The sequence below is a fragment of the Amblyomma americanum genome, chromosome 3, assembly GCF_052857255.1.
Source record: "Amblyomma americanum isolate KBUSLIRL-KWMA chromosome 3, ASM5285725v1, whole genome shotgun sequence".
Lineage (NCBI taxonomy): Eukaryota > Metazoa > Arthropoda > Arachnida > Ixodida > Ixodidae > Amblyomma > Amblyomma americanum.
Window position 1 is genome coordinate 189080897 of NC_135499.1, and position 23997 is coordinate 189104893.

Consider the following 23997-nt stretch of genomic DNA (forward strand, 5'->3'; position numbering starts at 1 on the left):
AAAAAGCGACTTCGAATTAATGAGGGTGCAGTGTAGTGGCATGCAGTGTGTTGGTTTCAGTGTTCCTAAGCTGCACGTGGGCTATGAAGGATGCCATAGTGGAAGGCTCTGAATTGAGTTTGACTGCTGGAGCAGTGGCGATGAGAATTTAATGCAGAGCTTCTTAAGGCTGGATAGTAGCGCATCAATACACTATTTACAATTGTTATCACTGGTGAGATTGGCATTTGCAGGGCTGTAGTTTTTGACCATTATTCTTCCCCATTCCCCAGGGCAACCTTCAGCGCAGCAAGATCGTGCAGGACCAAGTGATGGAAGCCAAGCAGCAGGTGCTCAAGGTGCTTGAACACAAGCCGCGAATTGTGGAGATCATTGGCAAGTACGTGAGTAAACGGCCGCTCAAGAAGCGAGAGAAGATGTGACTCCTGGCTCCTCCTCTCCCTTCATTTTAAACCTCACCGCCATCACCACAAACCACATCACACCTCCTTCACCGCGAGTGTGGGGACAACCTGACCGAAGAGGTTGCGGGCATGCCGCGTTGTGGCCATTTCATTATCTTTTCCCATGCCATCATACTGCTGCGTGTACTCCATAGTGTTATTGTTTTTTTATACACATTTTTTTCAACGTCATCATGCTTTCATATTTGTAAAATACGGAGACTTGGCTTGTGGCATTCATCTTGAATTGGTACATGTGTACAAAGAACATGTCAAGGACAGAAGGACAGTAGCATGTTTAATGCTGAGGTGCATGGTACTGCTTCTGGCAAAACTATGACACAAGTGAGGTTGAAGTGGCCTTTTCTGAACTATGCTTGGCTAGCGCTTATTCTCCAGACTATGCCATGCGTGCAGAAGCGATGTCGGTGGCCAACTTGTGGTGACATGTTTTGTTTCCCGTAATGTGTTTATAGGAACAGATCTCTGTGCAGCGGTCAGTGCACTCAACTACTGCTCCCTTCCTTACACATTGCTCATGTTCATCTTGTGGCCAGCCATACTGTCTTTTGCATTGTGTGACTGATGTTGTTTAGCCTTGGTTTGTTAATTATTTGTAATATAGTCTTTTTGTCCATATGCAGCCCTGATTTGTTCTACATTTGTGATTCAGTCGAAAAATTGTACGGGTTGGTGTGTGTTGTACACGCGCAGTGTGGGAACTGCCCTCTTTCTGGTAAGGTTGTTGCTCCCTAGATCAGGTTGCTAAAAGCCCCATCTCCCCCACCCTTTCCTTGTCCCCTCTCCTTTCCTCCCCTCTCCTCCACTAACTGGCATTGGCACTGATTCTATCTCTTCCTGTGCGTCGGTTGTCAGTCACTTGCATACGAGAAAAAAATCTCACACAATGGCCCGCTGCAAAACGTAATGTAATGGCTTTCTTGCAGCAATAAGTTGAGACAAGCAACTCAATTTAACATTCCTCGTGTCCGTGTAGAGGGTGCCGCAGACTTGTCTTCTGCTATGCTAGAGAATTCTGCATTGTTCGTGGTTTTCTCGCTTCCCCGCATTTTTTCTGGCATCGAGCAGTGCTGGTGCATTTTGAGAACTTCTTTGCTCGCATCTTGCACATGGTGGATCCGATTTTGTCTGTAAAGCATGCGCTAGAATGTGTGCTATTTGGCCAGAATCACGGACTTCTCTGGGCAAACCTGAAGCTGACGACTGTTGTGTGAGCAGTGTTCTTTATCCAAGCTGATAGAAATGACAGTGTTGCCTTGAAAGAAGGGTGCATATGTTACAGCATGGAACATTTACCGTGTTTATAGCAAAGGAGGCAGAGTTTACTGTTTGGAATAATAATTATGAACACAAATTTTCTTCGAGGGTACAGAGCAAAATTTTAAAAGAGTGGGGCCGCCGTTACATTCTGGTGTCTTTTAATCAGAACTGCTATGTGAAGGCTTTCAGAGTTAAATGTTCAGTTTTCATGGTTAGCTTTTGCTGGAAGTTTTAGGTTTATATCATATAATTTGTATCATAACTCACATTTGCTTGCAGATACGGTATGCTTTGTGTCATGAAAGAAACTTTAAACAGAAGCAAACAACACTGGAATAAACAGAGGGAATTGTCAAGCGCCTGTTGATAATACATTATGGTATGAGCAGAATTGGGCAGCAGTTCACATGACTTGCAACCATCCTATAAAACAATTATGTTTGGCTGTCATTACCGAAGTCCTGATTTTGGAAATGCTAATTAAATGACACCATTTTAGAGCTAGACATGGTATATGACAGAAGGCTTTTTGCTTTTGCAGCTCACAAATAGTAGTAGTCATGGTGCTTCACAGAGCCGATGCTGGATTAACAAACAGTAGAAAAAAAAAACTTCTCTACCTTAGTTCGGTATTGCTTCAGTCAGTTCCCGATTCAAGGATGGAAACGGCTTAGGGTATACAATCAGTATAATTAGCGTAGGCCGAGGATAGCTAGTGTTACTGTGCCAAGATTTTGTGCACTTGCCATTGCCTTTTGCTGGCCTACCGGAGCACCGTGGGACCTTCTTGCAAACTTTGACTGCTAGAGCAGCTGTTGTGGAGGGGTGTTAATCTCTCTCTTAACAGACTTACAGGAAGAGGCCTTGTTCATGTGACCATTCTTGTGCAGTGTTGTTCTTATTTTCACACATGAAGTAAGGCAGGTGTTGCACATCTACCGTGATTTCGTCACGAGGCACAAGCGAAACCATGCTCTTGTAATATAGGCAATAACGTTCGACGTAAGAGCTCAGCAGACTCATGGTTCAAGCGCGTTAAATTATTTTCTTCACATTTCTTTTTTCTGTGCTTACCTGCATTTCTTTATGCGTTTGTCATGGGTGCTGTCAGCTGTGTGCATACCGTTCATTTTTTTCTTGCATTGTATAAAATGTCATTAGTCTTACCTACGATGTTTTTGCCATACGTTGTAATGTAGATGCAAGAAGCGCATGTACAAGTTAAGTGGCGTCTTATTATATTTTTTCGCCCATGATTTTAAACACATTTCCAATGTTCTGGTTTAGTTGTGTGTCATAAAAAGAATTTCCACCTATCTCTTCCTCTTGTCGTGTTTTCTGTACCTGTTTGAGGTGAGCATGCCTTTGTACAAATTCTTTTCAGTGTTCGTAGCCCTTACCTTTTAGCCTAAGTTTTAATAATCGGTGCAGCTTTTGGTAAGCTGTGTTGAAGGAATTTAGCATTTGTGGTGAAGCGTATTCTGTAGAGCACATGACCTTTTCGTGAGTGTCGTTGATAAATATCATGCAAGAGGTTTTCAGTCTTGGGACTTTTGTGGTGTACAGAGTGTACATCAGAAATGACTGAACAGCCTGAGACCTGCTGAACATTGTCTGCTTTCTGACATCCCTGTAGACTTGCAGAGTGCCCGACAGCAAGTCTCCGTATGCTTTCAGTTCAAGCTCCCCATGGAAGAATCTATCATATATGCACATGCTCGTAAATGTGCTGCGCCAGTTCTTACTGAACCATATGGCAATGTGGGCTCTAAAGATTAAGAAAGGTACTACAATGTGTGAGCCTAATTCTAATTGGACAGCAAGTCACATTCAAGGCTTCAGGAACGGTCTCAATGATTCTAGTTGGCTGGTATGTACCGTGTATACTTGTATAAGGGCCACACTTTTTTTTTCGCTGTTTTGGTGGGGTGTGTGCCTTACACGGGACTGACATTTTAATGAAAAAATTTTCCAACTACAGCAGAGGCCCAGTTACGCATCCCCATTTTATACTGTGACACGAATTTTTATGATGAACTAGCTTGGCCCTGAGGAATCCTTCAAGCATATCATGCATTGGTAGTATGGATGATTGGACGCAAGCCCGACGACCAGCATAAGTTAACCGCCCAGAGTAAAGCAGGCTTCTGGACCAGTTTAATAGCAAACTTCACATGTTTTTAAGTTGAAGATCCTCCGAAGATCCAGCCCTCGACTGACAGTATTGAGTAATGATGTCTTGGTTGACGGTTCGGAGCGGTGCTCTGCACATGTGACCCGTGGCTACCAGGGTGAGGTGGCCTTCGCCTGGCCTGCTTTAACATACGCTTCACATTTGAAGATTCTGCGGAATCATATATCTTCATTTAATGTGACGCTATTGTGTAGTGGTAAACTGGTAAAATCTGGTCACCTTTTATGATAAAGTGTTTCTAGATTCGAATGTCTTTCGCTGTGGCTTTGATGCGACGGAAACTGGGCCTATAGTGACACCGGGCGAACCGTGCGCTACTACAGCGTGTATTCCGCCATTGTCTGAGCCTGCTGGGCGGCACGTCGCCGGGAAATGTGCCACAAGCATGGGTGCATCCCATTCTAGGTTTTATGCAGCACAATTTTTTGTCCTTTCTTGTTGGAATGCCAAGCGCACAAGATGAGTTAGCAGCGCTGAGGCACTGTGTGCTTGCAGTTCCAAGTGGAGTCTGGCGCACGGGACAACACAACCGTGGTCGTGCTCGATGTCGGGGGCATTTATTGTCTATTAGCTCCCAGTGGAATGCACCACGCAGGTGAAATTATGCACGCATGAAAATTCTTTTGCTTTGACTTTTCTTGTTTGTTTTGAATTACCTGCTGCCAAGTTGGGGGTGCTGCCCTTACATCAATATACGGGGCAAATCAAGCAGCCTATTGGAAAATTTAAAGCTGTGTGCATTTTGAATAGTCCAGCAAGCACTTAAAAAAGCCACATTACACGGCTGGAAATGAGAACAGTTGTAAGCTTGTTGATGTATGCAACGTTTATTGGCAGCAAAACCACTTTATTCCATGTTTCTCGCAGTCCTCCCACTGGACAGCTGATTCTAGAGTTGCCAGTTTCATCACAGTGCCACACATACATACCATGCACAGCATTCGTCATAGGAATGAAAGGCGTGATGTGTCTTTTCATGCCATCCACACAGACTTGACGTTTTTGGACGCAGCTTTTGGGCCATAATGCATTGTGGCAGCGCTCTCTCATAAAGGACACTTTGGTGCTGCCGCCTGTCAACTGCGCACACATCTGCTCTGGGAGATGAGGCGATGTGCTTGTGGATGAGGGCATAGCGGCATCAGGTCATGGCCCTCGTGGGGTGAAACCACCAGTGGCCGCCCTCCAGACACCATAGGCCACCAAACTGGCGAGGCCGGACATGGCAAGTGCTCCGGTGGCTGCAACGAGCAGCACATGCGGCGGGTGTCGCTCCAAGAATGACAGCTCGAATGGCCATGCCTTGACACCCTGCAGGAATGTTTTTTCCACCATTGAAAATGTCTCGCTGATAGAGCTGTCGGTTGCCTCAGGGAACCTGGAAGTTTTGTTTTTCTAATAGCCTGACGTTTAAATTATTAACTTTCACTGTAGGCAACACCAAAAGTAATCTGATGTGCACTTGAATGAGTTTACTCTGACTCACGGCACACTGCATGACACTTTGAAGGTTGGCCAATGCACCGTTTAGCTGAAGTTTGTTGTGCTCAGTTTTGCATGTTGAGATATGCGGCAGAGCCTGGGTAAATTTTCGGTTTTTACGTTGGAAATCTTCACCCCAGCATGAGTGGACGACTCATGTACGTAAGTGCACTAGTGTGTGTACAGCACCGTTGAATTGTGCACCTTTTGCTTGACTATGTTTGAAGAGTCTGCAATGGAAACCTGCAGCCTGAAGTAGCTGATTGCTCCAGCCGCATGATCCAACTGGCTCGTAGAGGCGAAAACCGGGAACCATGCCTATAAATGCCCAGTCACATACCTTGAATTCTGGTTCGTCGACCCAGATCTGGTCTTTTCTTAGCAGCTTCATCTGGCAGAGGACCTGTTGGGAGAGAAAAAAGAAGGGGGGGGGGGGGGGGGGGGGTAGTGAAGGCATGACAGGATAAATGTGCCAAAGTGGACACTCGTTCGCCTTTTTAGCTGAGTGAAAATGCACAAAATGTGAGAAATGTGTTTTCGGCACATGCTGTCAGGATTGATACTGTGTGTTTGGCTTCCAAGAAGGAAAAATGAAAAGCCATGAGGAAAATGACATTTTTTTGCATTTGAGCAGGGATGGTGGCAGCGTGTGGAACTAGCTGTACACTTTCCTGTGATTAATAATCTCTCAGCGTCACAAAAGGACTACAGTCACCTAACTTCAGCAACACGTTTTTCGCTCTGTAATGATGCATATAAGACATTATAATTCATCTCACAAGTCGTTTGCAGCACTGTGAAAGGTAAGCTCCCTCATCCAGTCGGGGCCAAGCAAGACAACTCTCTGAAATATTTTAGCAGTGTTGTGACTAGTTTTTAAGCAATTATTGAAGTAATTGAAAAGGTAGTTCGGGATGGTGTTTTGCAAGTACAGCGAGAGTTTCATTTACTGGTTTATGTAGCAGAGAAAGTCTGCATGAACACAGCAGTGCAGAGGCCTGCTGCAAAGTGGTGCACCGCTTTTTATGAATATGACATCCACCGAGTCAGCAGTCTTTCCTGTGCGCAGAAGCTGGACACTGGTGCTTTTCCCTCTCGCACTTTGGCGACTAGCCTGTGCATCCAATAGTGAAATTTATCTTCATCTTTGAGTATGGGCGAAGCTACATCGGAAGCTTATATCATGCGCCCCATCATGCATAGTGGCAGGTGTGCTCTGATGCTTAGACACATCGTATTAGCGATATGCTAAGCCTCATGGCTACGCATGAGCAGCTGATTTAGACCAGCAACCCAGCACCTCCGGAAACACGATAAAGCTGCATCACGAAGATAGTGCTTGCAGTAGAGGGGCCGGAAGCCATGAGCACGAGGCGACGGCTTCTCGAGATACTCGGAGCCAACAGGAGGCTCTTTCCTCCTCCACCCAAAAAAAACTAAACGCAGAAGAAACTACCTTCTGGTGACAAATAAACATGTACCCGAACCTGCATATACATAGTTTAATGTACCCAGACAAATATAGAGAGTTCATGCTGGTTCCGAGCTTCTAAATTCGAGGCTTTTCAAGGACTTTGAAGGGCTCGCCAACACTTTTGTAATGGATGAACAAGCACAGCGGCTTATCAAACTTCTCTGCATATCGTGAATGTGACCTTTTATGCATGAGGCACTTCTACCAACGAAACCACACAAGCTAAGTTATTCTTCAGTCACAGCTTTCACAAAAGCTCAGTTTCCACTTTTTTTTCCAGCTCGGCATTGACACTGAGAATGTCTTATGCTTTCTCTTTTACAGTGTTCGTCAAACCTTTGGTCTTTATCACCCATGTCAGATCATTAGTAGCTTGTTTTGTTACGGAAGCTGCTAAACCATCATACTCAAAAAAGCTGCTTCCAATACTTTTTTTTTGGTTGTAAAATCAACTTCTTCACCTAGACAATGCTTTTTATACATCTGCTTCTTTGCATTCCAGGCTCCTACTACCAAGCGTCAAAAAAAGCACAGTAATGATGCCTTAAGAATCTACCGACAGCCACAGTTCCTTTTTGATCTGCACAAAGTACGACTTCTCCTCGTCCACAGAAATTCCCCAAAATTTCCATGGCAAATTGCTTATGAATCCTTGCAGCATATTTCTACGTCCTTGGCCCAGAATGAACAATAATTTAACTCTCCACAGTTTTCTGTACAAATAACTATTCAAGGTAGCGATAAGCGCTTATCGCTTGCGCTGGCGTAAATTGCACAGCCAGCGCTTGCGTCGCTGCCCTGTCGCCATTTTAGCAGCAGCGTACACGAGGCTGAATGATCTCTTTGTCTGTACGCGGAACGTTAGAGCGCACTAATCGCGGCGCGCAATCGGGCACGTCACGTGGTATTTTTTTCTTGAAGCGAAATTAAAAGATTCACTCCGCTAGATAAAGCAGTCGTCGCGTAGGCCGGAGAATGACCTTGCACGACCTTCAGCCCAACCACTTTAGCCATGTACGACCATATGTGGTAGTTATGGTGTCGAATCCTTGACCCATGACATTTAGTTGACATAGGGTGACCTTTGGTTCGCCTTAAAGGGGGCTGCGAAACACTTAAGATGAATTCTTTGTCACACATATGCTAACTCAAAGAAATATAGGAACGGGAGTTATTCAATGAAGAAATTTCAAAATACAAGCTGTCCAGTCCCATTTCATTCTCCCGATGACGACACTGGGCGGGACCAATCAAAGCAGCCTATCTGAGCACGTTGCGGAAGTCTGCACACCATGGTTGCCTAATCGTAACTCGTTCTTGCCAAGGCTGGTAGCGTAGTTTTCATAGTTACAACCACGTGTACGCCCAGCTGACCCAGCGATGCTTCATCTTCAAGTCGACTGCGCAGAAGGGAGCACTGATCAGTCACGTTCCCCGACTTATGGGTCCGAACTCGAGCGTGAGTTACTGCGATGGAGTGACGGCTTGCGCAAGATACTAGATACCTTTAGCATAGCGCGTACCGCTACTGCTTACCGCGTACCATAGCCCGCCACTAGGAACGCGCCGATTGGTCACGGCGAGCAAGGCGCGCGCGCTGTTGACGGGAACGTGGCGTCATCTGGTGCCGCCGCCCGATGATCCGCCACAAGCTGACGATGTGCAATGCTCATTGTGAGATGAATGGCTTTTTAAGAGTGTTGGCTCTTACTCATCCGGTTCGAGTTTTCGTGGCGTCTGCAATGGATGGATGGATGGACGGGTGGGTGGGTGGATTACTCATCTTGATTTAAGCCACCAATCAGGTAACCTACGCTTGGTTACTTCTACCCGCTTAAAATCTACTTTTCCTTCACTGTCCTTAAGCCCCAATGCTTTGGATAAGTCAGCCCCGCTGCTTTCCACTGTAGGGTGAAGCCCTTTACACGCACGCAACGCACAACGTGTCTATCTCGTGGTACCTGACTCGATCTATATGTCTTAGTCCACAAAACTCCCGTCCTGGCCTCAAATAACAGAGCTTCCCCTACAATTATCATAGATATTTTCTTTGCCAATTTCCTGTTTAAAGATCCTGTATATTCGCAGTGCCGATTTCGTAAGCATCCCTGTTTTCCACAGAGCTCTCTCTTTCTTTAACCTTTTTCTTAACTGATGATTGCTGATTGGCCCCCCTACTGCTGTCCAGATATTTGCTTGTCAATTTTCTAGTTCGCTTTCTCCATTTCGTGTCAACATTCTTATATACAGGTATCTGAAAACTTTCCTAGCCCACCGCTTTTCCTCCATCTTTCTCAATCGTTCCTCAAATGCTATCTTACTGCTAGCTTCTCTGCTCTCGAACGACGCCCATCCCATATCACCCTGTACCCCCTGATTTGGTGTATTGCCATGTGCTCCCAAAGCTAGCCTCCCTACGCCGCGTTGATTTCTAACCTTGCTTGAACATCTGGTCTCATGCACAGGACCGCATTGCCGAAAATCAGATTAGGAACCATCACCCCTTTCCAGATCCCTCTTACCACTCCATACCTATTGTAATTCCACAGTGCCCTATTTTTCATGACAGCTGCATTCCCACTAGCTTTATTCATTACATATTTTTCATACTCTGTCAGATACTCGGCACCGTTATTTAACCACACCCCAAGATGCTTTTATTCATTCACTACTTCTAGCGTGAACTCCTGTATTCAGAACTCCTGTAGTCTATGCTCACCGCCCTCATCATTAAATATCATGACTGCAGATTTTTCCTTGCTAAACTTGAAACCTAATCTATCTCCCTCTGCACCACAAATGTCTATCAACTTCTGCAAATCTTCCTTGTTGTCAGCCATCAGCACTATATCATCCGCGTGCATTAGTCCCGGTAATGACTCTTTAATCCATTCTCCTTGCTTGAAAAAAGAAAGGTTGAAGCCTAGTCCGCTCCTCTCTAGTTTGGTCCCTAACCCTTGCAGGTACAATATGACAACAAAGGAGACAGAGGACATCCTTGCCTAAGCCCCTGCTGTATATCTATAGGCCCTGACACATTTCTTTCCCATTTTATAAGCACTCTGTTACCTTTATATATATATATATATATATATATATATATATATATATATATATATATATATATATATATATATATATATATATATATTAAATGATTAATTACTCCATCTTCCACACCCAATGTACCCAGTATATCCCACAAATCCTCTTGAATAACGTCGTAGGCTCCCCTAATATCCAGAAATGATAGCCGTAGGGGCCTGTATTCCTTTTCAGCAATCTGTATATACACTGTGTCAATGAAAACAGATTTTGATCACAGCGCCATCTGTGGCAGCAACTATAAAGCAGCACATCTGGCATTGAGAATTGTAGCGCCACGTACAATAGCATTGTAGAAACAACCACCTGTCGCGTGCCAATGATGACGTCACAGTCCAATATGGTAGAGGTGGAAATATGCGAGTGTGACGTCAGGTGACGAAATGGCGGCATAGTTTTGGTTTCTCGAATCCAAGATGACGGTCAATAAAATTGGTTGTGCCCCCGCCCCCCTCAAAATTTTTTCATTGCATCCTTCGTGAAGACAGAAACGAACGCTTGTAGAGTACAATGGCTCGGTCGGATCGATTCCGCAAAGCCGTTCTCAGATACATAGAGAGTAGTCATAAGCGTTGTGTGCTAGGTCGTAGGATGTGTACAGAGAGGCGCAAAGTCCTTCGATGCAAAAAAATAGCCAGAGCCTCTGGTGGTGTATTTTTGTTTTTCTCGCTTTACAGCTCTTTTATCTAAGGCAAACAAGTTGGTTTTGTTGATGTAATATAAAACACAATACTTGACAAAACATATGTCTATATTTTAACACAATTTTCAGTATATTTACTGTTTGCCCAATCACCAAGCTCCCGCCCAATGATGTCATACCCACTGCTAAAAAACCGCCACTGTATGGTGACACCGTCAGCGTCAGGAATTTTTCGCGAGCTAATTAAAATATTAAAAACCGGAGTATACGTGGTACGACCGATGCTAATAGCATCACTATAACTCATTCTATGCAACCAACAGGCAAAACAATGCACTGATTATGTGTGAAGCCATGTGATGACATCCGAAGGGGATGTTGCAAGACCATGTGATACATATCATAGCCACGCGGTCGTGTGAGTATATATAGAACGGCTGTCGCGAGCGTGTAGAGGAGCTGCCATGGAGAGCCTGAGACCTTAGCAAGCATGCTTGCTTTTCGCTGAATTCCAAGGTTAGCCAAGTTAAACCACTGCCAATTTTTTTTCATGTATTCCGCGGGCATCTGCAGCGAGCGGAAAAACCATGGAAAGTTAGAAACTGTTCAGTTCGACGTTTTGTGGACCGTTCTACAAGTTTGTAACTGGAATTTTCTGCCTAATTAGCTTTGTTGCTTGCGAAATTAATTAATCTCGACTAATTAAGCAGTTAAGCATAATACAAAAAAATAGTTCGACTTGCTTTATACAACAGCCAGCAACATGCATTTGGTCGCGCCGTTTCAGAGTGCTTCGGCATATTTTTAAACCCTGGCTAAAGTTAGCTGGGACACCCTGTGTATGCCTTCAATTAACCCTGCCCAATGTCAACAGCCGCCTTATTCATGCCAACTTTTTTTTGATCTCATTGGTCTACCTGACTCTCTGCCGCCCCCCGCTAAGCTCGCCTTCTCTTCGAATCCCATTCTGTTACTCTAATTAAACGTCTAACTATTGGTTATCTTGCCTTCGCATTGCATGCCCTGACCATTCCCATATTTTATCCCCTAATTTAGCTCGGATATCATGAACTCGCGTTTGTTTCCTGACCTAGCCCCGCTTTCTTCCTGTCTCCTAATGTTACACCTAAGATTAGAAAAAAAATGGCACACCCTTAAATACACTAAAAATTGAAAGGTTTTCAAGGACCCACAGAAATTCCAGGGCTCCTGGGGCCCTTGAAAATAACTGACTTTTCCATATTCAAGGGTTTCAACCGTTTTGAAGGATCCGCATGGACCCTGAATTATATAAAGCAAAACATGCTCCCTTGGTGTGAGCAGACACTATACCACTAACGTGGGAGTCCTCGGGCGTAACATAACGGAAGAAACAATACGTCACGCGAGAGCAGGGGTAAGCAGCCCTGCATGTCCAGCTCGGACCTGGAAGACCAGCGCTAGCTTCAGATTAACCGGGTCCGGGAGGAAGCACAAGCTAGCGGCGTCCCGAACTGAGGATGCCGACCGCCGGACTTCAGCAAAACTTCTGTGTGCAATAAAGGTTCTCTCGATCTACCGTTTGCTGTTCTCACGTGCGGACCAGAGGTTCAGGAACGGGCCCCTCGCGCTGCTGGTGGCTTCTCCACTACCGGCGTGTTGCGCGACACTTCATTCAAGCAGCAAAGTAAGGGGCCAGCAGATTTCCGGCCTGACGGACCAGAGCCTGTTTGTCCTCCAGTGCAGAAGACTCCAGCCAGGCATGCCAAGAGGCAGGAGAAAGATGGGAATATTGGGAATGATTGAATGGCGACGGGACAAAGACGGTGCTCTAGTTTGGCAAAGGGAGGTATAGCTGTGACCGAGATTGAAGTCGTAGAGAGCGCCGGGGCGATTAGGGCATTGGTTTGAACCTCGCGAGGGATGTGCGATTGGAGGCACGCGGTTTGAGGCACCGCGGGGCAACAAAGCAAAACTGAAACATTTTTTTTTTCTCGTCGGAAAACGAATGGGGCAACGAAAGAGGCGAACTGATGCTGGGGAAGCTCGTCGCCCATCAGTCGGGCCAATAAAATTCTTTGGGGGCCTTATCCGTAGCTCGTATATTCGCCCATTTCGTCACTGGCCAAGGAAAGGGGATATGCCGCGCTAGCTTTGGTATACCATCCTTCGCAGGGTGCGTGGCTCTGATAGTCTGCGAAGGCAAAACGTACCGACCCGATTTCTGTACTGCGCTTGTTTATCAGCACTCCGCTGCTGGCAAGCGTATTTCCTGGTTTAAATCCATGCAGATAAAACTCGAATGCATCGCTATCTGTAGCGTAGTGCTGCACCTTATCGTGAGGACGTAGAGGTAGAGATAAACGTGTCCATTTTATTGGGTATTTTAAGGAAACATGAGATGGCGTTAGTTCTCCGGCACTGGAGCTAACTGGAGAGGCGGCACTCTAACAACGAGATATACCGGCTGAAGCTATAGCTGTCGCTGCCTGTAATTCTCCGCATCCACTCCTTTTGGCATTGGTAGGTTGAAGACCGACTTCCATGTGGGAGAAGACATTTCATTCCGCCTTCTGGACCACACTTTCAGGTGGGCTTCTGTGGTGTGCTAAATATGAACTCGCGTTGTTTCCACTTGTCAGGACCAAGGTGCAGTGGTGGCCGTGAAGTGACGAGTCTCCTGCCCTTCCGACTCTGTGTTGTTCTGCGTGCGTTTCTCTGGGAAGGGGCGCCGGGGTGGGGGAAGGAGTTTCCATGGTAATTACCCCGCGTACCTTTGGGCAGACAACGGCGAAATCTAGGGGTGGGAGTCCTAGTGCTAGCGCACCAAAAATCCTTCATGTTACACTCACCTCCCTGGCCGCCCTCTCACCGGCTTGAACGGCGCCGTTCATGTATCCAGGCCACACGGTGGCGGTCTCTGTGCCCGCGAAGTACACCCGGCCGAACGGCTCCCGCAGGGTCCTGCACGGAACACGCCCAGGCAGACGCGCAATGCTGAGTCTTAGCCGCTAAATAATGACACATACGGGGTGTTTCACCTAAGATTTGCCAGTTTTCAAAAATAGGCTGTGTTAGAGCGTTTCTCATTGTCAGAAATGGTGTGCATCAGGCTATAATGGAGGTAGGAAGTTATATGGCAGACTGGTCAATTAATGAACAGTTAATTTTCTAGCTATTACAGTCAGGATCCTCATTTATTGAGAGGTTTGTTAGTTATGTGCGTATCTGCTTTTATATTTCCAAAACTACCATTCACGGCGCTGCTATACAGTGCAAAGGATTTCAGGGCCGCTCAATCTGGTTTTTACTTTTCGGGAGATCTCTCTCCTGTATCAAACCGCTCACGCCCGATAACCACCTCCCTGTAAAGGCCTCAAGAAGGCGGAGGAGCGTTGGGTTCTTCGCCTCTACACCAACGCGGTACTGTGCCCGGCAGTGCTTAAACATTTCAATTCGGCCTATTCGGGCGAGTGTCCACACTGTGGGGAAGTGTCTGCGGATACGTATCACATGGTGTGGGCATGCCCTGTCAATTCTGCTTTCCCACACAACCCCCACCCCAGCCGAGAGGACTGGGAGGCTGCCCTGCTCGGCTGCTCAACTCTCCAGGACCAACGAGCCCTGGTGACTAGAGCCCGGGCTGCCGTGGAGGCCACAGGGGTTCCGGACTAGGGATCCCTCCTAGTGATTGTGAGGGCTGGGCCCTTCAGGCTCGGTCTAAGCAATACCTCTTTTGTAAATAGTATAAATAAATGTTTTACACCACCACCAGCAAGGGCGGAACCAAAACCGCGCGGCTGTAGAGAGCATTAGGCACGCCTATGAGTGCACATCACACATGGACGCGCCTATCGCATGCTCTCTGGTACCGTGCATGGTGGTGCACCTCATCACCCCGTTTCAAACAAGACCCCAGCATTCATCCATGCACACCCACCACAGGATGGCGCTCATAAACGTCTGCCGCATATACAGTACCCGCTGTAATGTGCTAAGCGTTTGTGCTTTACCTTGAATGATCAGCGACCTTGGCTGATCAAGAGAGTTTTCGATGTGGCATCATACTCGGAAGCAAGTTCTCTTCTATGTCAGAAGCGAAACTTCTCCTACTACTTTAAAAAGTAGTTAGGAGATGCGTTACTCTTTGAATGCAAACTTGCGAGCTCCCCAGCAAAGAAATCGCAACGGTGGAGACTAACTGAGAGAAGTATTGAAAATCGCGCTTACTTTCCGTACTTGCTCATGACCCCCGTTGGAAAAGTAGACACGTAGCAGCCGCCCGAGTACTGCTCCTCGAGCCAGTTCTTCTCCTCGAAGTGCACGGGCTGCAGGGGTGTAAAGAACGGAAAAGGAACTTGTGGCTACAAGTGATAGCGACACTTCGCTAGGAAAAAAAAAATGAACCGGCCCCTCTCCACTTTACACATGCATGAGAGTCTCTTACCCGACAGTATACATGCATAAGTGATCGTGTCAGTTCAGTGACATGCCACGTGTACGAAGCGGTAGCGCATTCTTCCGGCGCAGGGACCCCGGAACACGGAGGAGGCAAGGGGGGCAATGGTGGCGCTCGCCCCCCCCCCCCCCCCAAACATTTTTCCAGAAATATAAAATTTATTATGTAAATGAGCATTAAATAAATAACTAAATAATCTCAAAGTTTTGCCCCCACTAAAAAAAAAATGTTCCGGAGTCTCTGTTCCAGCGTCGCACTCATGTCGACAGGCCTTTATTCAAATCTTCGTGCATGTACCGTTACGTTAACGCTAATAGTATTAAGAGCAAACGATTCCGAATTTCAACGAATGATGTTCTTACGTTGTACGCAGCTTCGTGCTCAAAGGCTTTCGCCAGGTCCGCAGATATAACCTTAGGTCTGATGTCCTTTGATAATTCCTGCAGCCTCAAGGCTTTGTCGCCAATTGCGAACCTGTCGTAGAGGGGGGGGGGGGGGGGGGGGGAATATTAGAAATATGCCACTGCGATTGAGTGAGTGCCAAAAACTTGGTGTGCAGTTTTTCCAATGTAAAACCTAAATGCTCGCTAATATAACCACCTCTGCGTACAATCCGCACACCTAATTACAAACCCCACGATAGGAAGAAAAATATGTATATTTCATAACTGCGCTGACAGTGATCATTTTGTGATGTCGAAAGAAGTGTGTCACGAGAAGCTGGCTGCAACGCTCGGTTCACCACATTCAATTGTATCTGTCACTGCCATCCTCCTACATTCAGGCTGTTGCTAACTGAGCACTTCCTGAAGGTTCTGCCTACCGTTTCGGCTGGGATTGCCTTCCACGAATCTATGGTTCATTGTGGACGTAGAGTCCGCCAGCCAACCATTTAGCATACAGCCCATTGTTAGCCGCCCGTACTTTCGATATCTGTCCATGACCCGAAATACGCTTTTTTTTTCATTTTTGGCGCGGGTTATACGCTAGAGAATACGGTATATTTTTTTTATGAAACATTTCTCCACAGTTCTGTCTTCGTATAGAGCCCATACTGTGCTCATACTTTATTCTTGACAAAGAACGCAGAATGCTACGGAATGAAAGTTCTTTTTATTTTGTAGGGCACAATGTTTTCTTAAGGAAGTTGCGAAAAATCTTCCGGGAACGCAGACCCGGTGACACCGCTCGTGTTCACAACAGTATGTTATACCTCTGAGCAGCGATTTGTAAGCCAAGGTAAAAACCTACCTGGAGCACTTAAGTCTGCTTACGTGCTATGAGTGCGAAAGCATTGCGCACTAGTACTGTTTCCGCTGGTGCGTTTGTGGTTTATGTAACTCAGTTCGCGTTGGTCACCAAAGCACTCAATATTCGAAGCTCCGTGGGTTAATGCCCGTATATGCATAATCGTTCATTCTTTGATCGTTCATTCTCTGCTTAACATTCATAGATGGCGCTGAGTCATCATACCACTTAGTGTTCACATACAGGAACACTAATACCACTACCGCAGTGGCACTGCACTGGCAGGTGGCGGCTCCTATCACATCCACCCAGGAATTGTACGACCTATGTTGCTCTTCCTGTCTCGTGCAGGTGGCGCTGCACTCCTCCGAACTTACTCGAGCTTATCCGAGTTTCTACCGAGTAACCGAGTTATCGAGCAACTCGGGTAAGCTCGAGTAAGTGTCCGCACTTTCTGTTAGCACTTTCTGTACACACTTTCCGTGGACGCCACGCATGAGCCAAGTAATGCTTACGCATTAAAAGCAGTGAGCTAACACTGCAGATAATCAGTCCAAATATCATCATCATCATTAGCCTTACAACGTCCACATAAAGGCAAAGCCCCTCCCATATCTATCCAATTAAACCGGTCCTGTTCCATCTGAGGCAATTGATTTGTCATCGCAAACTTCAGGCTCATCCGCCCACCTATTTTTCTACCGCCCCCTGCTACACTTTGCCTTGTCTTGGAATCTAGTCATGTACCCTAAAATTCCATCGGTCATCTTTCTTCGCATTACATGGCCTGCCGATGGCTATTTCTTCTTGATTTCGACTAGGATGTCATTAGAGTCTTTTAGAATAGAGGGACCATATCCCCCTAACCGATAGAGTCTCCCTATTTTAAAACTCGCTGTTAACTCTCGTTTGTTCCCTGACTCACTATGCTCTTTTGCTGTCGCTCAGCATTACACCTATCGTTTTCCTTCCCGTAGCTCGCGGCATTATCCTGAGTTTAAGTTGAACTTCTTTCGTTAGACTCTACGTTTCTGCCCCATAGGCGAGTGCCGGTAAGATGTAGCTGTTAAGTACTCTTCTCTTGAGGGATACCGGTAAATGCTGTTCATGATCTCAGAGTATCTGCCAAATGCGCTCCACCCCAATCTTATTCTTCTAGTTTTCACTCTATTGGCCCGAATCTTCGGTCACTGCCTGCCTTAAGTAAATGTGCTTTACCGCTTCCAGCGCCTCGCTACCTATCGTAAACTGCTGTTCCCTTCATTGCTTTAGTTTTCTGCACATTTTTTTGAAGCGAGAAGCTTCAGGTAAACCAGTCGTCGCTGCTCTAGGTAAAGCAGTCGTCGCGTAGGCCGGAGAATGACCTTCAACGACCTTCAGTCCAACCTCATTAGCCGTGCATGACCATATGTGCTACAGTTATGGTGTCGAACCCTTGGCCCCTGACCTTGATCCATGACCTTTAGTTGACCTTTGACATTGGGCGACCTTTGGGTTGACCCTTGACCTTAAGAAAATACGATGGTGGGTGTGAAGCCATGTGATGACATCCGGTGGGGGTGTCCTAAGACCATGTGATAGCACGTCATAGCCACAAGGTCGTGTGGGTATATATAGAACGGCTGTCGCGAGCGTGTAGCAGAGCTGCCATGGACGAGCCTCAGACGCTTAGCCAGCCTCCTTGCTTTTATTAGACCCACTTTTCTGCTCTGCCCGTCTAGGCCTTTTATTAGACCCACTTTTCTGCTCTGCCCGTCTAGGCCATTAATCATGCTTTTTATTTTGTCCCCTGAGTTACTGAGCAAGACCATGTTGTCTACAACTAGTCTTATGTTATCTACAACTAACGCTTATCTACAACTGCTCCCAATCCGGATCTCTGGATAGATACCCCCTGTAAGCAAGCGGTGAATAGCACTGGAGGTAGTGTCCGCCTGTTCACATTTAGGGCTCTTTTTTTTTTTACATGCGGTCTGAAATACACGCGTATTCGGAGTCTTTACAGTTTTTCCAGCGAGGAGGCAGCTGTGGGCTTTTCAGCGTCAAAGAAGCACCGCGCTCACCGGAGGTGTCTCCGGTCGTCGCGCCTTCTTATCTATCTTGGGGTTAGACCTGTAGCACGCTCGCTGCCCCTGAATGATGCAACGGTCCGAGAGCGATCCTCACATATGTCGGAGCAGGGTGTGCTTACACAGTGAGTGCCGCTAGGGGGAATCCCGGTCGGCAGTCGTCGGTGGTGTTGTTGAATGCCAGATCGTCGTCGCAGCACGACACTGTTCCGCCGAAGCCTGCGAATTCAATCACGTCCATGTACAGACAGCAGGCGTTTCTCTGCACCCAGCACCGGGGTTAACTTCACTGCGTCAACACAAAGTCTGAACTCCGGCAATTGAACGCCCTGCAGGTGTGTGCGTTGTGACACCATTGACCCGAGCGCATGTTTGCTGGGAAATTCCAGTGTAAACTCCTTGCATGCTTACTGGTCTATATCACGCAAGCGTTAGACCGTGCATCATCTCTATCTTCTTCCCATGACGGGCAAGGCTAGGCATACTATACTCCGTGTGCATAAAGTTATAAAACTAATCTTTAAGCAAAATCCAGGCACACACCACTCACAGCCTATGGGGAACCTGCACTGCCAAGGTGGCACTGCAATTGCTCCATTCGGTGACTCAAAACTGCTTTTGTCAGCCGCTTGGGCCGCTGCAAACGCGAGAACACATTGTGCGCGGTTAGATACCCGCGTTTGGCTGACAGCATTCATTGCCTATAGCTTCTCTCGGCGTAGCCCAGATAGCTGACGCACGGCACGTGCGCCTTCGACAGAGCGCTGGGGCTCACGCCAATAAGCGCCTGAAGGTGGCGCGGAAAAGTACTAATAGTACTATCCAAAACTGCTTGCTCTTCTCGCTCGGCATTGTGTTATGGCGCTGCATTCGGCACCGCGAACTTCAGCGCAAGTTCCCCATACACATACCCTTACGCGTACACCATATGTCTCTGTGCTGCGAAAATTGAAGGCAGAAGGAAAGAAAGCCCCGACCATGTTCCAACTGCGTGAAAGCGCGCCAAAACAGGACCGATGTCATACGCCAAGAGTGAACGCTTGCTTTCGTTTCATGCCCAAGATTGGGAGTGGAACAAATTTGCCTACGCCGCTGGCGCGGAAATGCCCGAAGAAAACATACAGGCCGCGGCAAGGATTTGTTTTCCGTTAATAGGTACGGTCATAGTAGGTTCACACTTGAGCATCCAGCTTCAAGAACAGCCGAAATCCGCCGTCGCGGCTCACTTTCTGGTGGAAGATGCGATAGCCAGCGCGTTCGGTGGTACAGAACCGATCTCTGTCGACAGAAAAACTGGCCCCAACAGGTATTTAAATAGAAGGTGCATGACGCTCGCCCTTTCTCTTGCCACATCGATCATACGATGTGTTGCGACACATCTGCATCGGCGGTATTGGTTGTACGTTCCGCTTTTGCATTGAATACCCAGTGGTGTTTCATTCTAGGAATTTTCCCTTCAGATAATTTTAGGGGTTAAATGGAACAGGGCCTGAAAAGGGGAATTTCGGGTCGAACACAGGGAATTTTCGGTTACCGCTTGTAACATCCCTGGCATCGTCTTGGGTTGGTTTATGATTTGCTTTAGAGGTTTAACGCAACGTTTTGTTTAAAGTCCAAAAGCGACTAAGGCTAGGACGGACGCCGTAGTTCTTCTACCCTTACAAAAATTTCTTTAGACAGTCTATAGACTGTCCATAGACTTCTGTTTATAAAGTCTATAGACAAACCTTAGAGAGCAGTCTACAAGCAATACAAATCCTATATACAGCCTATAGACAATCTGTAGATTTATGGCCATACACTTCTAGTAGACTTTTGTCAATAGACATTCTATAGACTATGAATAGACAAAAAGAAATATCTATAGGAAGGCAGTACAGTCTATATGAAGTCTATACAGACTGTCTATAGACCATTTTTGTAAGGGTAGAATTTCGCCTCCATCGAAATTCGGCCGCCGCGGCCGGGACCGAACCCGCTTGTTTCGGGTCAGCAGCCGAGCGCCATAATCCACTGAGCCACCGCGGCAGCAGCATCGTCTTCCAACTGCATCTTTCAACACGGGCTTCTGGTGGGTGGAGGCTTCTGTAGGGTAGACGCGCGTTGGTGGCGGGTTTCCGCCTAAAGAGGGCTATACCGATAGCGCAGTAGAAGAAATGTCAGAAGTGGCGAAAAGTTTCTTTGTGCAAGCTGCCATTTTTAGATTGTTTGTGAAATATTTAACAAAACCAAGAGCAGCTTATGAGCTATACATAAAATGTGTGCTAATATTCAAATAAATACGTTGAAAGAAGCAGACAGCATTTTTAAACATTTTGTTGAATAACCCGATTTCTACCCGAATGTGAACTAAAAAAAAATAGTGCCCGATTTTTAACCCACCAATTCCGGAAAATATAAAACACGAAAGATAATTGTGCCCTGTACACTGCCAGAACACATTCTCTACCATTAAAAAAATAATTACTGCACAACACACATAATAAGCATGTGATAACTGAGCTGTGTTGCTAAATTTAGACTGTAAACACTACCAGAATCTTTCGCAAACACCACGCCCTCGGCTACTGATCCGGAGTTCCCGGGTTTGAACCCGACCGCAGCGGCTGCGTTTTTATGGAGGCAAAACGCTAAGGCGCCCGTGTGCTGTGCGGTATCAGTGCACGTTAAAGATCACCAGGTGGTCGAAATTATTCCGGAGCCCTCCACTACGGCACCTCTCTTTTCCTTTCTTCTTTCACTGCCTCCTTTATCCCTTCCCTTATGGCGTGGTTCAGGTGTCCAACGATATATGAGACAGATACTGCACCATTTCCTTTCCCCCCAAACCAATTATATTTAAACACCACTTCCGACACTGTGCGATTGTTGGCGCTTAATTGCGCCAGCGTTATAAGTATACGCAGTACAAATTTCGAGCGGACTGCACATAGAAATCGAACACGCTGCCACGGCGGCCAGCGACAAACAAGTAGGTGTACGTCGTATGGGAAATTTCTTGTTTTAGTCGTTTATTGATCGCCGTAACGTTGAAGTACCGCGCGCAAAAGCGCCATCACAGGTTCAAAACACCGTCCCCCCCCCCCCCCCCCCTTTACATTATACGATGGCCGCTACTGGCTTCCCCTACTCCCATTGGGTTGCATACGCGGCCTCCGCTTCAGCAAGAGGGTACACCTCCTCTCCGTCCGGTTGACCAGCCGTTGCAGATCTGAGAGCTGGCCAGCCGTTCCTCCTCCTCCTCCCAAGATTTGCGTAAATGCGGAAGAATGGTTGTGTACTGCGTCTTTAGTTTTAATTCGTGTTGTGTTATGGAGTAAATACTTTGCAGGGACGAGAATAGGCACCAAACAAAGAGACCTTTTTCCCTCCAGAAGGGCTTGGCGTAGTAGATGTTCATCTTGAAGGCCGATCCGACCGGCGTGCGCTGGATGAGCTGGTTGCGCAGCGCCGGCAGCGGTGGCTCGTAGTGCAGCTTCAGCTGCATGGGCAGCGGGATCGCCATGATCAAGTAGTCGGCCTGCACGGGGGTATACAAGCGCGGCGTAGTCAATTAACACGTCGCCCGGTGCCTCACCGGTCATCCACTCGCGAGATGGATGTTTCAAAATGTTGCTTAAGGGCAAACCTTTCATTTGACACATGGAAAAACGAGAAGCTTTACTACGCCAGCAAGCAAGCCATTTCGGCTCGTCGCGCCGTATACCGTATTGGTTGGTTTTTTATTGGTTTTTTTTTTGGGGGGGGGGAAGGAAATGGCGCAGTATCTGTCTCATATATCGTTGGACACCTGAACCGCGCCGTAAGGGAAGGGATAAGGGAGGGAGTGAAAGAAGAAAGGAAGAATGAGGTGCCGTAGTGGAGGGCTCCGGAATAATTTCGACCACCTGGGGATCTTTAACGTGCACTGACATTGCACAGCACACGGGCGCCTTAGCGTTTTTCCTCCATAAAAACGCAGCCGCCGCGGTCGGGTTCGAACCCGGGAACTCCGGATCAGTAGTCGAGCGCTCTAACCACTGAGCCACCGCGGCGGGGTTACCGTATGCAGTGGCCGACCTTGAGCTTGGAGCGCGGCTGTGGTGTTGCTAGGCAACGGCGGCTCAAGGTCGGCCACGTACCGTATGCAGTGGCCGACCTTGAGCCGCCGTTGCCTAGCAACACCACAGCCGCGCTCCAACAGATGGCGCAGCCGTCGCCGCTCGCTCCACCAGATGTGCTCCGTTGGGGCAGAGGGAGAGGAGGTGTCGCATCGCAGTGGGGGTATATATATATATGACGCGATATTCGGAGGTCGTGGGTTCGGATCCCACCGGCGGCATGGTTGTTTTTTCTGCTGCTTTATAAGTAATTTCCTTTAAAAAAACTAGTTGATTGGCACTAGATATTAAAAAAAAAGAAACATTCCCCTATGTACCTTGATTTCGGTGACTTCGCTTCCTTTATATATATATATATATATATATATATATATATATATATATATATATATATATATATATATATATATATATATATATATATAAATGGCGCAATATGTCTCATATCGGTGGACACCTGAACTGCGCCGTAAGGGAAGGGATAAAGGAGGGAGTGAAAGAAGAAAGGAAGAAACAGGTGCCGTAGTGGAGGGCTCCGGTATAATTTCGACCACCTGGGGATCTTTAACGTGCACTCCGATTTTCAATTTATTTTCAGCGCTTCCTTCCGTTCAAGACCGCAAGTCGGAAAGTTATGTGAGGAGGAAGATGCCTGGAGGAGGGTAGGTTTGTGCTACTTAACCTGGAAGGGTTTTAGTTCCCCCTTTACACATATATAGGGTCCGTTTCTTTGAAAGCTTGCACAGGGATTCTTAGTACGCTACTGAGCGCATGAGAATACTATAAAAGGAATTACATAATACAAAATCGAAAAATACGACGGACCGAGACTGTGATGCTCTCCTCTTGCATGGGTCACTGAAGGGCGGTTTCATGCGGTGTCCCGCAGAGACATAGAAAATAGCCAGTCCCCCCCCCCCCCCCCCCTCCGCCTCTCTCTCTATCTCGTCACCCTATCATTCGTAATGTGCCGTTAAACAAGAAAACATTCTTGACTCCGCAACACTTCTTTCAAAGCCGGAGTAGATACTGAGTCACCCCTGTAAGAATGTGTTCGCAAAAGGTCCACGGTTCGACAATAGGGGACCGCATTCGGGCCCACTTCCAGTCGATTTCCGTATGAAAGTCACAGCAAACCCCACCGAATGAATCTTCTACTCACTCACCTGGTACTCTCTGCCGTCGATGACACTTACGATGACTCCATTGTCGTCCTGTTGGAGATCACACACCGGGGCATCAAACTCGACCTTGCCTGCGGCCAGAAGAATGTGTCACTGCTGCTAACGGTGACTTCCACTACTTTTAGAACAGGGCGGTTAAACCAGGTCGACACGGGACACAAGTTGAGGTCGTGCCAACGCGCGAAGTTTTCTCGTCATGGTCTCGAATCCTCACGAACTAGCGCAGCTCTACACAGTGTTGTCAATCAAGTTCAGCTGCAAAAGCGAAGTTAGCTCGTACGCCATGTCGTTCAGGAGAGCAAGCTGCCGGGCTAGTTGGTGATGCATGTTGTTTGC

At 47.0% G+C, this 23997-nt stretch overlaps 2 protein-coding genes and 1 non-coding gene across 24 annotated transcripts in view; 1 reads left to right on the plus strand and 2 right to left on the minus strand.

Annotated features, from left to right (window-relative positions):
- The window catches only part of Sap130 (Sin3A-associated protein 130), a 71352-nt gene extending 68312 nt beyond the window's left edge, over window positions 1–3040 (plus strand). For all 21 annotated transcript variants that reach the window (XM_077659282.1, XM_077659285.1, XM_077659278.1 and 18 more), the window contains one exon: window positions 273–3040. In XM_077659282.1, coding sequence (XP_077515408.1) covers window positions 273–422 — 150 coding nt within the window. In that variant the 3' untranslated portion in view covers window positions 423–3040. The remainder of the gene's footprint in view (window positions 1–272) is intronic.
- Window positions 3041–4726: 1686 nt separating this feature from the next.
- Window positions 4727–23997, minus strand: part of LOC144125684 (amine oxidase [flavin-containing]-like) — a 51459-nt gene continuing 32188 nt past the window's right edge. For both annotated transcript variants that reach the window (XM_077659301.1, XM_077659300.1), the window contains 8 exons: window positions 23644–23732; window positions 21738–21897; window positions 18500–18596; window positions 15423–15534; window positions 14832–14929; window positions 13454–13565; window positions 5741–5803; window positions 4727–5229 (listed from right to left, as the gene is read on the minus strand). In XM_077659301.1, the coding sequence (XP_077515427.1) occupies window positions 5065–5229; window positions 5741–5803; window positions 13454–13565; window positions 14832–14929; window positions 15423–15534; window positions 18500–18596; window positions 21738–21897; window positions 23644–23732 (896 nt within the window). In that variant the 3' untranslated portion in view covers window positions 4727–5064. The remainder of the gene's footprint in view (window positions 5230–5740; window positions 5804–13453; window positions 13566–14831; window positions 14930–15422; window positions 15535–18499; window positions 18597–21737; window positions 21898–23643; window positions 23733–23997) is intronic.
- TRNAS-ACU (transfer RNA serine (anticodon ACU)) lies at window positions 22340–22411 on the minus strand. The gene has a single exon. It is a non-coding gene; the product is annotated as a tRNA-Ser (tRNA).